Source organism: Oncorhynchus gorbuscha, unplaced genomic scaffold (genome assembly GCF_021184085.1).
Source record: "Oncorhynchus gorbuscha isolate QuinsamMale2020 ecotype Even-year unplaced genomic scaffold, OgorEven_v1.0 Un_scaffold_370, whole genome shotgun sequence".
Classification (NCBI taxonomy): domain Eukaryota; kingdom Metazoa; phylum Chordata; class Actinopteri; order Salmoniformes; family Salmonidae; genus Oncorhynchus; species Oncorhynchus gorbuscha.
The window spans coordinates 458993-473964 of record NW_025745222.1 but is presented as its reverse complement, the minus strand read 5'-3'; the positions used below and the strand labels follow the sequence as shown (position 1 = coordinate 473964).

Here is a 14972-nt window from a genome sequence, read left to right as displayed (position 1 = left end):
TGTGTGTGTGTATGGCTGAGCTGATACATGTAAATCAATTTTGAAGTCTGGCTATAAAACAACAAAATGTGGAATAATATTCAAAACAGGTACAAATATTTTGTGAAGACCCCATGTTTGTAAGTGAAACACCGGTATTTGACTGACATCTGCTGGTCCAAACAGGAAGACGCTCCAGAGCGGCGCTCATTGGCTGTTGCCATGACATCGCCTCGTTGGATATGCGGACGCTGAGGAGTGAAGCATTCTGGGATACGGACACGAATTTGCAGCGATGCTTTGGTGAAGATTTACTCAAGACTAAAACGCTCTACAAAAATGAAGGTATTGTTGCCTTGAAACAACACGGGTATAGTTATATAATATCTGTATATACTTCCTTAAACCGGGTATTTCAATTATCTACGCGTTTATATTTAAGTTGTGTCCCCGAACCCAAATGTTGCTAATGTTAGCTGGCTAGCTAGCTAACGTTACCAGTAAAAGCTACTTCTTGGCTAACTAATCATTTGCACCAAGTCAAACCACCTGTTACAAACTATCTCCCTTTATTGGGACAGGGGATATCGGTAGCAGACTTGAGTGGGGAAAATACAGCGATAAGAGGGACGTACCTGTACGGTGGAGTCGGGATTCGTACCCAGGCTGGGGGTGGTTGTATGTTCTGTAGACCAGGGTTTCACCAACTCTATCCTGGAGCTTCCCCTCTGATTTTTACTGAAACAGGCGGGGAGAACGCTCTATTGTTTCTACTGATGATAAGTTCTTTAACGTTACCCACTAGACCAAATTATTCCTTCTCTCTCTCTGTCTGTCTCTCTCTGTCTCCCTCTCTGTCTCCCTCTCTGTCTCTCTCTCTGTCTCTCTCTCTCTCTGTCTCTCTCCCTCGCTGTCTCTCTCCCTCTCTCTGTCTCTCCCTCTCTCTGTCTCTCTCCCTCTCTGTCTCTCTCCCTCTCTGTCCCTCTCTGTCTCTCTCTCTCGCTCTCTCTCTCTCTCTCTCTCTCTCTCTCTCTCTCTCTCTCTCTCTCTCTCTCTCTCTCTCTTCTCTTCTCTCTCTCTCTCCCTGCAGCGTGTCTTCACCCTCACAGACAGAGCTTGGTTGGGGTCCTGTCTCCAGTACAAATGGCAGAAGACCCTGGGGAACTACATCGCTGTCGCAGGGTGAGTTGTTGCTCTGATGGTTGCTGTTGTCAGGTCTTCAACATACATGTTATTATGGTGTAAAACTCCTGGTCCAGGGGGTTTAGTGCAGGTCTTCATCATACATGTTATTATGGTGTAAAACTCCTGGTCCAGGGCGTTTAGTGCAGGTCTTCAACATACATGTTATAAAAGTCTTGTCTTGTTAAATATAATTATAATACCAGTCTGTATTCCCCTTGACCAGAGCTACCTGTTATATCTATTAATATAATACCAGTCTGTATTCACCTGGACCAGAGCTACCTGTTATATCTATTAATATAATACCAGTCTGTATTCACCTGGACCAGAGCTACCTGTTATATCTATTAATATAATACCAGTCTGTATTCACCTGGACCAGAGCTACCTGTTATATCTATTAATATAATACCAGTCTGTATTCACCTGGACCAGAGCTACCTGTTATATCTATTAATGTAATACCAGTCTGTATTCACCTGGACCAGAGCTACCTGTTATATCTATTAATATAATACCAGTCTGTATTCACCTGGACCAGAGCTACCTGTTATATCTATTAATATAATACCAGTCTGTATTCACCTGGACCAGAGCTACCTGTTATATCTATTAATATAATACCAGTCTGTATTCACCTGGACCAGAGCTACCTGTTAATACCAGTCTGTATTAACCTGTTATATAATATAATACCAGTCTGTATTCACCTGGACCAGAGCTACCTGTTATATCTATTAATATAATACCAGTCTGTATTCACCTGGACCAGAGCTACCTGTTATATCTATTAATATAATACCAGTCTCTATTCACCTGGACCAGAGCTACCTGTTATATCTATTAATATAATACCAGTCTGTATTCACCTGGACCAGAGCTACCTGTTATATCTATTAATATAATACCAGTCTGTATTCACCTGGACCAGAGCTACCTGTTATATCTATGAATATAATACCAGTCTGTATTCACCTGGACCAGAGCTAGAGCTACCTGTTATATCTATTAATATAATACCAGTCGGTATTCATTAGTTTGGGGTCTGGTACCCATCACTGGGACACCAATGCCCATATTGGACAAGACAGTTGTTCTATTCAGTTCTGTTCTGCTCTATTCAGTTCTGTTCTATTCAGTTCTGTTCTATTCAGTTCTGTTCTATTCAGTTCTGTTCTATTTTATTCTGTTCTATTCAGTTCTGCTCTATTCAGTTCTGTTCTATTCAGTTCTGTTCTATTTTATTCTGTTCTATTCAGTTCTGTTCTATTCAGTTCTGTTCTATTCAGTTCTGTTCTATTCAGTTCTGTTCTATTCAGTTCTGTTCTATTTTATTCTGTTCTATTCAGTTCTGTTCTATTTTATTCTGTTCTATTCAGTTCTGTTCTATTCAGTTCTGTTCTATTCAGTTCTGTTCTATTCAGTTCTGTTCTATTCAGTTCTGCTCTATTCAGTTCTGTTCTATTCAGTTCTGTTCTATTCAGTTCTGTTCTATTGAGTTCTGTTCTATTTTATTCTGTTCTATTCAGTTCTGTTCTATTCAGTTCTGTTCTATTCAGTTCTGTTCTATTTTATTCTGTTCTATTCAGTTCTGTTCTATTCAGTTCTGTTCTATTCAGTTCTGTTCTATTCAGTTCTGTTCTATTTTATTCTGTTCTATTCAGTTCTGCTCTATTCAGTTCTGTTCTATTCAGTTCTGTTCTATTCAGTTCTGTTCTATTTTATTCTGTTCTATTCAGTTCTGTTCTATTTTATTCTGTTCTATTCAGTTCTGTTCTATTCAGTTCTGTTCTATTCAGTTCTGTTCTATTCAGTTCTGTTCTATTCAGTTCTGTTCTATTCAGTTCTGTTCTATTTTATTCTGTTCTATTCAGTTCTGTTCTATTTTATTCTGTTCTATTCAGTTCTGTTCTATTTTATTCTGTTCTATTCAGTTCTGTTCTGCTCTATTCAGTTCTGTTCTATTCAGTTCTGTTCTATTCAGTTCTGTTCTATTCAGTTCTGTTCTATTTTATTCTGTTCTATTCAGTTCTGCTCTATTCAGTTCTGTTCTATTCAGTTCTGTTCTATTCAGTTCTGTTCTATTCAGTTCTGTTCTATTCAGTTCTGTTCTATTTTATTCTGTTCTATTCAGTTCTGTTCTATTCAGTTCTGTTCTATTCAGTTCTGTTATATTCAGTTCTGTTCTATTCAGTTCTGTTCTATTCAGTTCTGTTCTATTCAGTTCTGTTCTATTCAGTTCTGTTCTTTTCAGTTCTGTTCTATTCAGTTCTGTTCTATTCAGTTCTGTTCTATTCAGTTCTGTTCTATTTTATTCTGTTCTATTCAGTTCTGTTCTATTCAGTTCTGTTCTATTTTATTCTGTTCTATTCAGTTCTGTTCTATTTTATTCTGTTCTATTCAGTTCTGTTCTATTCAGTTCTGTTCTATTCAGTTCTGTTCTATTTTATTCTGTTCTATTTTATTCTGTTCTATTTTATTCTGTTCTATTCAGTTCTGTTCTATTCAGTTCTGTTCTATTTTATTCTGTTCTATTTTATTCTGTTCTATTCAGTTCTGTTCTATTCAGTTCTGTTCTATTCAGTTCTGTTCTATTCAGTTCTGTTCTTTTCAGTTCTGTTCTATTCAGTTCTGTTCTATTCAGTTCTGTTCTATTCAGTTCTGTTCTATTTTATTCTGTTCTATTCAGTTCTGTTCTATTCAGTTCTGTTCTATTTTATTCTGTTCTATTCAGTTCTGTTCTATTTTATTCTGTTCTATTCAGTTCTGTTCTATTCAGTTCTGTTCTTTTCAGTTCTGTTCTATTCAGTTCTGTTCTATTCAGTTCTGTTCTATTCAGTTCTGTTCTATTTTATTCTGTTCTATTCAGTTCTGTTCTATTCAGTTCTGTTCTATTCAGTTCTGTTCTATTCAGTTCTGTTCTATTTTATTCTGTTCTATTCAGTTCTGTTCTATTTTATTCTGTTCTATTCAGTTCTGTTCTATTCAGTTCTGTTCTTTTCAGTTCTGTTCTATTCAGTTCTGTTCTATTCAGTTCTGTTCTATTCAGTTCTGTTCTATTTTATTCTGTTCTATTCAGTTCTGTTCTATTCAGTTCTGTTCTATTTTATTTTGTTCTATTCAGTTCTGTTCTATTTTATTCTGTTCTATTCAGTTCTGTTCTATTCAGTTCTGTTCTTTTCAGTTCTGTTCTATTCAGTTCTGTTCTATTCAGTTCTGTTCTATTCAGTTCTGTTCTATTTTATTCTGTTCTATTCAGTTCTGTTCTATTTTATTCTGTTCTATTCAGTTCTGTTCTATTCAGTTCTGCTCTATTCAGTTCTGTTCTATTCAGTTCTGCTCTATTCAGTTCTGTTCTTTTCAGTTCTGTTCTATTCAGTTCTGTTCTATTCAGTTCTGTTCTATTCAGTTCTGCTCTATTCAGTTCTGTTCTATTTTATTCTGTTCTATTTTATTCTGTTCTATTCAGTTCTGTTCTATTCAGTTCTGTTCTATTCAGTTCTGTTCTATTCAGTTCTGTTCTATTCAGTTCTGTTCTATTTTATTCTGTTCTATTCAGTTCTGCTCTATTCAGTTCTGTTCTATTCAGTTCTGCTCTATTCAGTTCTGTTCTATTCAGTTCTGTTCTGCTCTATTCAGTTCTGTTCTGCTCTATTCAGTTCTGTTCTATTCAGTTCTGTTCTATTCAGTTCTGTTCTATTCAGTTCTGTTCTATTCAGTTCTGTTCTGCTCTATTCAGTTCTGTTCTGCTCTATTCAGTTCTGTTCTATTCAGTTCTGTTCTATTCAGTTCTGCTCTATTCAGTTCTGTTCTATTCAGTTCTGTTCTATTCAGTTCTGTTCTGCTCTATTCAGTTCTGTTCTGCTCTATTCAGTTCTGTTCTATTCAGTTCTGCTCTATTCAGTTCTGTTCTATTCAGTGTACTGTTGTGTACTGTTATGTACGATACTGTACTGTTGTGTACTATACTGTTATGTACTGTACTGTTGTGTACTGTACTGTTATATACTGTTGTTTACTGTATTGTTATGTACTGTACTGTTGTGTACTGTACTGTTATATACTGTTATGTACTATACTGTACTGTAATGTTATGTACTATACTGTACTGTACTGTTATGTACTATACTGTACTGTTATGTACTATACTGTACTGTTATGTACTGTACTGTTAAGTACTATACTGTACTGTAATGTACTATACTGTACTGTAATGTTATGTACTATACTGTACTGTTATGTACTATACTATACTGTTATGTACTGTACTGTAATGTTATGTACTATACTGTACTGTTATGTACTATACTGTAATGTTATGTACTATACTGTACTGTTATGTACTATACTGTAATGTTATGTACTATACTGTACTGTAATGTTATGTACTATACTGTTATGTACTATACTGTACTGTACTGTTATGTACTGTAATGTTATGTACTATACTGTTATGTACTATACTGTACTGTAATGTACTGTACTGTTATGTACTATACTGTACTGTACTATACTGTACTGTACTGTTATGTACTATACTGTACTGTACTGTTATGTACTATACTGTACTGTACTGTTATGTACTATACTGTACTGTACTGTTATGTACTATACTGTACTGTACTGTTATGTACTATACTGTACTATACTGTACTGTACTGTTATATACTTATGTACTGTTATGTACTATACTGTACTGTACTGTTATGTACTATACTGTACTGTTGTGTACTGTACTGTTACGTACTATACTGTACTGTACTGTTATGTACTATACTGTACTAGTTTAATTCTATACTATTTTACTGTGTTCTGTTCTAAAGATCTGACAGCTCAGTGAAGATATTTGACAGACACGGACAGAGGAAGAATGAACTAAATCTACCTGGGTGAGTTCAACATAGAGAAACACATCTATCTGGCCTGCTGGGACGATACTAACACATCTGGCCTGCTGGGACGATACTGACACATCTGGCCTGCTGGGACAATACTGACACATCTGACCTGCTACTGACACATCTGACCTGCTGGGACCATACTGACACATCTGACCTGCTGGGACCATACTAACACATCTGACCTGCTACTGACACATCTGACCTGCTGGGACGATACTGACACATCTGACCTGCTGGGACCATACTAACACATCTGACCTGCTGGGACCATACTAACACATCTGACCTGCTGGGACCATACTAACACATCTGACCTGCTGGGACGATACTAACACATCTGACCTGCTGGGACCATACTGACACATCTGACCAGCTGGGACGATACTGACACATCTGACCTGCTGGGACCATACTGACACATCTGACCTGCTGGGACCATACTAACACATCTGACCTGCTGGGACCATACTGACACATCTGACCTGCTGGGACCATACTAACACATCTGACCTGCTGGGACGATACTGACACATCTGGCCTGCTGGGACCATACTAACACATCTGACCTGCTACTAACACATCTGACCTGCTGGGACCATACTAACACATCTGACACGTCTCCCTCCCTCTCTCCCTCCCTCTCCTTCCCTCTCCCCCTCCGTCCCTCCCTGTCTCCCTCCCTCCCTCCTCCCTCCCTCTCTGTCTCCCTCCCTCCCTCCCTCCCTCTCTGTCTCCCTCCCTCCCTCCCTCCCTCTCTGTCTCCGTCCCTCTCTGTCTCCCTCTCTGTCTCCCTCCTTTCTTCTCCCTCCCTCCCTCCCTCCCTCCCTCCCTCCCTCCCTCCCAGGCGTTGTGTAGGGATGGACTGGGATAAGGACGGAGACATCTTGGCTGTGATCTCTGACAAGTCCAGCTCCGTTTACCTCTGGGACGCTAACGTCAACAAGACCTCACAGATAGACAGCAGCATGAGGTGGGCTGGACTCACACACCTCACACACACACCTCACACACACACCCACACACACCTCACACACACACCTCACACACACACCCACACACACCTCACACACACACCCACACACACCTCACACACACACCCACACACACCTCACACACACACACACACACACCTCACACACACACCTCACACACACACCTCACACACACACCTCACACACACACACCTCACACACACACCCACACACACCTCACACACACACCCACACACACACCTCACACACACACCCTCACCCACCACACACACACACACACACCTCACACACACACCTCACACACCTCACACACACACACCTCACACACCTCACACACACACACACACCTCACACACACACACACACACACACACACCTCACACACACACACACACACACACACACACACACACACACACACACACACACACACACACACACACACACACACACACACACACACACACACACACACACACACACTCACACACACACACACACACACACACACACACACCTCACACACACACACACACACACACCTCACACACCTCACACACACACCTCACACACACACACCTCACACACCTCACACACACACACACCTCACACACACACACACCTCACCCACCTCACACACCTCACACACCTCACACACCTCACACACCTCACACACCTCACCCACCTCACACACCTCACACACCTCACCTACCTCACACACACACACATCTCACACACCTCACACACACACACACCTCACACACACACACACCTCACCCACCTCACCCACCTCACACACCTCACCCACCTCACCCACCTCACCCACCTCACACACCTCACACACCTCACACATCTCACACACCTCACACACACACACACCTCACACACACACACACCTCACACATCTCACACACCTCACACACACCTCACACACCTCACACACACACACACCTCACACACCTCACACACACACACACAACTCACCCTCCTCACCCACCTCACCCTCCTCACCCACCTCACACACACACACACACACCTCACACACCTCACACCCACACACACCTCACACCTCACACATCTCACACACCTCACACACCTCACACACCTCACCCACCTCACACACCTCACCCTCCTCACACAACTCACCCTCCTCACCCACCTCACCCTCCTCACCCACCTCACACACACACACACCTCACACACCTCACACCCCTCACACACCTCACACCTCACACATCTCACACACCTCACACACCTCACACACCTCACACACACACACACCTCACACACCTCACACACACACACACAACTCACCCTCCTCACCCACCTCACACCCTCCTCACCCACCCACCTCACACACACACACACCTCACACACCTCACCCCTCACACACCTCACACCTCACACATCTCACACACCTCACACACCTCACACACCTCACCCACCTCACACACCTCACCCTCCTCACACAACTCACCCTCCTCACCCACCTCACCCTCCTCACCCACCTCACACACACACACACCTCACACACCTCACACCCTCACACACCTCACACACCTCACACATCTCACACACCTCACACACCTCACACACCTCACCCGCCTCACACGCCTCACCCGCCTCACACACCTCACCCGCCTCACCCGCCTCACCCACCTCACACACCTCACCCACCTCACCCACCTCACCCACCTCACACCTCACACATCTCACACACCTCACACACCACACCCACCTCACACCTCACACATCTCACACACCTCACACACCTCACACACCTCACCCACCTCACACACCTCACACCCCTCACCCATCTCACACACCTCACCCACCTCACCCACCTCACCCACCTCACACCCCTCACACACCTCACCCACCTCACACACCTCACACATCTCACACACCTCACACACCTCACCCACCTCACCCACCTCACACCCTCACACCACACCTCACCCATCTCACACACACCTCACCTCACCCATCTCACCCACCTCGCACAACTCACCCACCTCACCCACCTCACACACCTCACCCATCTCACACCCCTCACACACCTCACCCATCTCACACACCTCACCCATCTCACCCACCTCGCACAACTCACACACCTCACCCATCTCACACACCTCACCCATCTCACACACCTCACACACCTCACCCACCTCACCCACCTCACACCCCTCACACACCTCACCCATCTCACACACCTCACCCATCTCACCCACCTCGCACAACTCACCCACCTCACACACCTCACCCATCTCACACACCTCACCCACCTCGCACAACTCACCCACCTCACACACCTCACACACCTCACCCATCTCACCCACCTCGCACAACTCACCCACCTCACACACCTCACACACCTCACCCATCTCACCCACCTCACACACCTCACACACACACACGCCTCACACACCTCACACATCTCACCCACCTCACCCACCTCACACACCTCACCCACCTCACACACCTCACACACCTCACCCACCTCACACACCTCACACACCTCACACACCTCACACCTCTCACCCACCTCACACACCTCACACATCTCACCCACCTCACACATCTCACCCACCTCACACACCTCACCCACCTCACACACCTCACACACCTCACCCACCTCACACACCTCACCCACCTCACCCACCTCACCCACCTCACACACCTCACCCACCTCACACACCTCACACACACACACGCCTCACACACCTCACACATCTCACCCACCTCACCCACCTCACACACCTCACCCACCTCACACACCTCACACACCTCACACACCTCACACACCTCACACACCTCACACCTCTCACCCACCTCACACCCCTCACACACCTCACCCACCTCACACACCTCACACACCTCACCCACCTCACACACCTCACACACCTCACACACCTCACCCACCTCACACACCTCACACACCTCACACACCTCACCCACCTCACACACCTCACACACCTCACACCTCTCACCCACCTCACACCCCTCACACACCTCACCCATCTCGCACAACTCACCCACCTCACCCACCTCACACACCTCACCCATCTCACACACCTCACCCACCTCGCACAACTCACCCACCTCACACACCTCACACACCTCACCCATCTCACCCACCTCGCACAACTCACCCACCTCACACACCTCACACACCTCACCCATCTCACACACCTCACCCACCTCGCACAACTCACCCACCTCACCCACCTCGCACAACTCACCCACCTCACCCACCTCACACACCTCACACACCTCACGCTTTATTTCCACACCACATTTCACACACGAGAATAAAAGCTGAAATATTTACAACAAACAATACAAACTGAAGGACTAAAAGCAGGAAAATCAGAGTTAAAAAGGTGTATTTTACACACACACACTGTTTGAACATTCCCCAGTATTCCTTCCCGTCTGTGTTGGTTTCCATAGAGACCAGATGTCATTCATCCTGTGGTCGAAAGCCGGGCCCCTATTGGCTGTCGGGACCAACAAAGGAAACCTGCTGATCTACAACCAACAGACGTCACGCAAGATCCCTGTCCTGGGTAACAACACACACTGTCCTGGGTAACAACACACACTGTCCTGGGTAACAACACACACTGTCCTGGGTAACAACACACACTGTCCTGGGTAACAACACACTGTCCTGGGTAACAACACACACTGTCCTGGGTAACAACACACTGTCCTGGGTAACAACACACACTGTCTTGGGTAACAACACACACTGTCCTGGGTAACAACACACTGTCCTGGGTAACAACACACACTGTCCTGGGTAACAACACACACTGTCCTGGGTAACAACACACACTGTCCTGGGTAACAACACACACTGTCCTGGGTAACAACACACACTGTCCTGGGTAACAACACACACTGTCCTGGGTAACAACACACACTGTCCTGGGTAACAACACACACTGTCCTGGGTAACAACACACTGTCCTGGGTAACAACACACACTGTCCTGGGTAACAACACACACTGTCCTGGGTAACAACACACACTGTCCTGGGTAACAACACACACTGTCCTGGGTAACAACACACACTGTCCTGGGTAACAACACACACTGTCCTGGGTAACAACACACACTGTCCTGGGTAACAACACACTGTCCTGGGTAACAAACACACTGTCCTGGGTAACAACACACTGTCCTGGGTAACAACACACTGTCCTGGGTAACAACACACTGTCCTGGGTAACACACACACTGTCCTGGGTAACAACACACACTGTCCTGGGTAACAACACACACTGTCCTGGGTAACAAACACACTGTCCTGGGTAACAACACACACTGTCCTGGGTAACAACACACACTGTCCTGGGTAACAACACACACTGTCCTGGGTAACAACACACACTGTCCTGGGTAACACTGTCCTGTAACAACACACTGTCCTGGGTAACAACACACACTGTCCTGGGTAACAACACACTGTCCTGGGTAACAACACACACTGTCCTGGGTAACACACACACTGTCCTGGGTAACAACACACACTGTCCTGGGTAACAAACACACTGTCCTGGGTAACAACACACACTGTCCTGGGTAACAACACACACTGTCCTGGGTAACAACACACACTGTCCTGGGTAACAACACACACTGTCCTGGGTAACAAACACACACTGTCCTGGGTAACAACACACACTGTCCTGGGTAACAACACACACTGTCCTGGGTAACACACACACACTGTCCTGGGTAACAAACACACTGTCCTGGGTAACACACACACTGTCCTGGGTAACAACACACACTGTCCTGGGTAACAACACACACTGTCCTGGGTAACAACACACACTGTCCTGGGTAACAACACACTGTCCTGGGTAACAACACACTGTCCTGGGTAACAACACACACTGTCCTGGGTAACAACACACTGTCCTGGGTAACAACACACTGTCCTGGGTAACAACACACTGTCCTGGGTAACAACACACTGTCCTGGGTAACAACACACACTGTCCTGGGTAACAACACACACTGTCCTGGGTAACAACACACACTGTCCTGGGTAACAACACACACTGTCCTGGGTAACAACACACACTGTCCTGGGTAACAACACACTGTCCTGGGTAACAACACACACTGTCCTGGGTAACAACACACACTGTCCTGGGTAACAACACACACTGTCCTGGGTAACAACACACTGTCCTGGGTAACAACACACTGTCCTGGGTAACAACACACTGTCCTGGGTAACAACACACACTGTCCTGGGTAACAACACACACTGTCCTGGGTAACAACACACACTGTCCTGGGTAACAACACACACTGTCCTGGGTAACAACACACACTGTCCTGGGTAACAACACACACTGTCCTGGGTAACAACACACTGTCCTGGGTAACACTGTCCTGGGTAACACACACTGTCCTGGGTAACAACACACTGTCCTGGGTAACAACACACTGTCCTGGGTAACAACACACACTGTCCTGGGTAACAACACACACTGTCCTGGGTAACAACACACACTGTCCTGGGTAACAACACACACTGTCCTGGGTAACAACACACTGTCCTGGGTAACAACACACACTGTCCTGGGTAACAACACACACTGTCCTGGGTAACAACACACTGTCCTGGGTAACAACACACACTGTCCTGGGTAACAACACACACTGTCCTGGGTAACAACACACACTGTCCTGGGTAACAACACACACTGTCCTGGGTAACAACACACTGTCCTGGGTAACAACACACACTGTCCTGGGTAACAACACACACTGTCCTGGGTAACAACACACACTGTCCTGGGTAACAACACACACTGTCCTGGGTAACAACACACACTGTCCTGGGTAACAACACACTGTCCTGGGTAACAACACACACTGTCCTGGGTAACAACACACACTGTCCTGGGTAACAACACACTGTCCTGGGTAACAACACACTGTCCTGGGTAACAACACACTGTCCTGGGTAACAACACACTGTCCTGGGTAACAACACACACTGTCCTGGGTAACAACACACACTGTCCTGGGTAACAACACACACTGTCCTGGGTAACAACACACACTGTCCTGGGTAACAACACACTGTCCTGGGTAACAACACACACTGTCCTGGGTAACAACACACTGTCCTGGGTAACAACACACACTGTCCTGGGTAACAACACACACTGTCCTGGGTAACAACACACACTGTCCTGGGTAACAACACACACTGTCCTGGGTAACAACACACACTGTCCTGGGTAACAACACACTGTCCTGGGTAACAACACACACTGTCCTGGGTAACAACACACACTGTCCTGGGTAACAACACACACTGTCCTGGGTAACAACACACTGTCCTGGGTAACAACACACTGTCCTGGGTAACAACACACACTGTCCTGGGTAACAACACACACTGTCCTGGGTAACAACACACTGTCCTGGGTAACAACACACTGTCCTGGGTAACAACACACACTGTCCTGGGTAACAACACACACTGTCCTGGGTAACAACACACTGTCCTGGGTAACAACACACACTGTCCTGGGTAACAACACACACTGTCCTGGGTAACAACACACACTGTCCTGGGTAACAACACACACTGTCCTGGGTAACAACACACACTGTCCTGGGTAACAACACACACTGTCCTGGGTAACAACACACACTGTCCTGGGTAACAACACACTGTCCTGGGTAACAACACACACTGTCCTGGGTAACAACACACACTGTCCTGGGTAACAACACACTGTCCTGGGTAACAACACACACTGTCCTGGGTAACAACACACACTGTCCTGGGTAACAACACACACTGTCCTGGGTAACAACACACTGTCCTGGGTAACAACACACTGTCCTGGGTAACAACACACACTGTCCTGGGTAACAACACACACTGTCCTGGGTAACAACACACTGTCCTGGGTAACAACACACACTGTCCTGGGTAACAACACACACTGTCCTGGGTAACAACACACTGTCCTGGGTAACAACACACACTGTCCTGGGTAACAACACACTGTCCTGGGTAACAACACACACTGTCCTGGGTAACAACACACACTGTCCTGGGTAACAACACACACTGTCCTGGGTAACAACACACTGTCCTGGGTAACAACACACACTGTCCTGGGTAACAACACACACTGTCCTGGGTAACAACACACACTGTCCTGGGTAACAACACACTGTCCTGGGTAACAACACACACTGTCCTGGGTAACAACACACACTGTCCTGGGTAACAACACACACTGTCCTGGGTAACAACACACACTGTCCTGGGTAACAACACACACTGTCCTGGGTAACAACACACACTGTCCTGGGTAACAACACACACTGTCCTGGGTAACAACACACACTGTCCTGGGTAACAACACACACTGTCCTGGGTAACAACACACACTGTCCTGGGTAACAACACACACTGTCCTGGGTAACAACACACACTGTCCTGGGTAACAACACACAGTCCTGGGTAACAACACACTGTCCTGGGTAACAACACACACTGTCCTGGGTAACAACACACACTGTCCTGGGTAACAACACACACTGTCCTGGGTAACAACACACACTGTCCTGGGTAACAACACACAGTCCTGGGTAACAACACACTGTCCTGGGTAACAACACACTGTCCTGGGTAACAACACACACTGTCCTGGGTAACAACACACACTGTCCTGGGTAACAACACACACTGTCCTGGGTAGCAACACACACTGTCCTGGGTAACAACACACACTGTCCTGGGTAACAACACACACTGTCCTGGGTAACAACACACACTGTCCTGGGTAAACACACTGTCCTGGGTAACAAACACACTGTCCTGGGTAACAACACACACTGTCCTGGGTAACAACACACTGT

General features: G+C 46.0%; 1 protein-coding gene across 2 annotated transcripts in view; it reads left to right on the top strand.

Moving 5' to 3' along the window:
• The first annotated feature begins 201 nt into the window (after window positions 1–201).
• The window catches only part of LOC124018011 (WD repeat-containing protein 19-like), a 105651-nt gene continuing 90880 nt past the window's right edge, over window positions 202–14972 (top strand). Inside the window, exons 1-5 of one of the 2 annotated variants that reach the window (XM_046333265.1) lie at window positions 202–324; window positions 1070–1161; window positions 5988–6053; window positions 6910–7035; window positions 10511–10626. In XM_046333265.1, coding sequence (XP_046189221.1) covers window positions 319–324; window positions 1070–1161; window positions 5988–6053; window positions 6910–7035; window positions 10511–10626 — 406 coding nt within the window. In that variant the 5' untranslated portion in view covers window positions 202–318. Of the gene's footprint in view, window positions 325–1069; window positions 1162–5987; window positions 6054–6909; window positions 7036–10510; window positions 10649–14972 lie in introns of those variants that run through there. The other variant, XM_046333266.1, reaches the window with a different exon arrangement.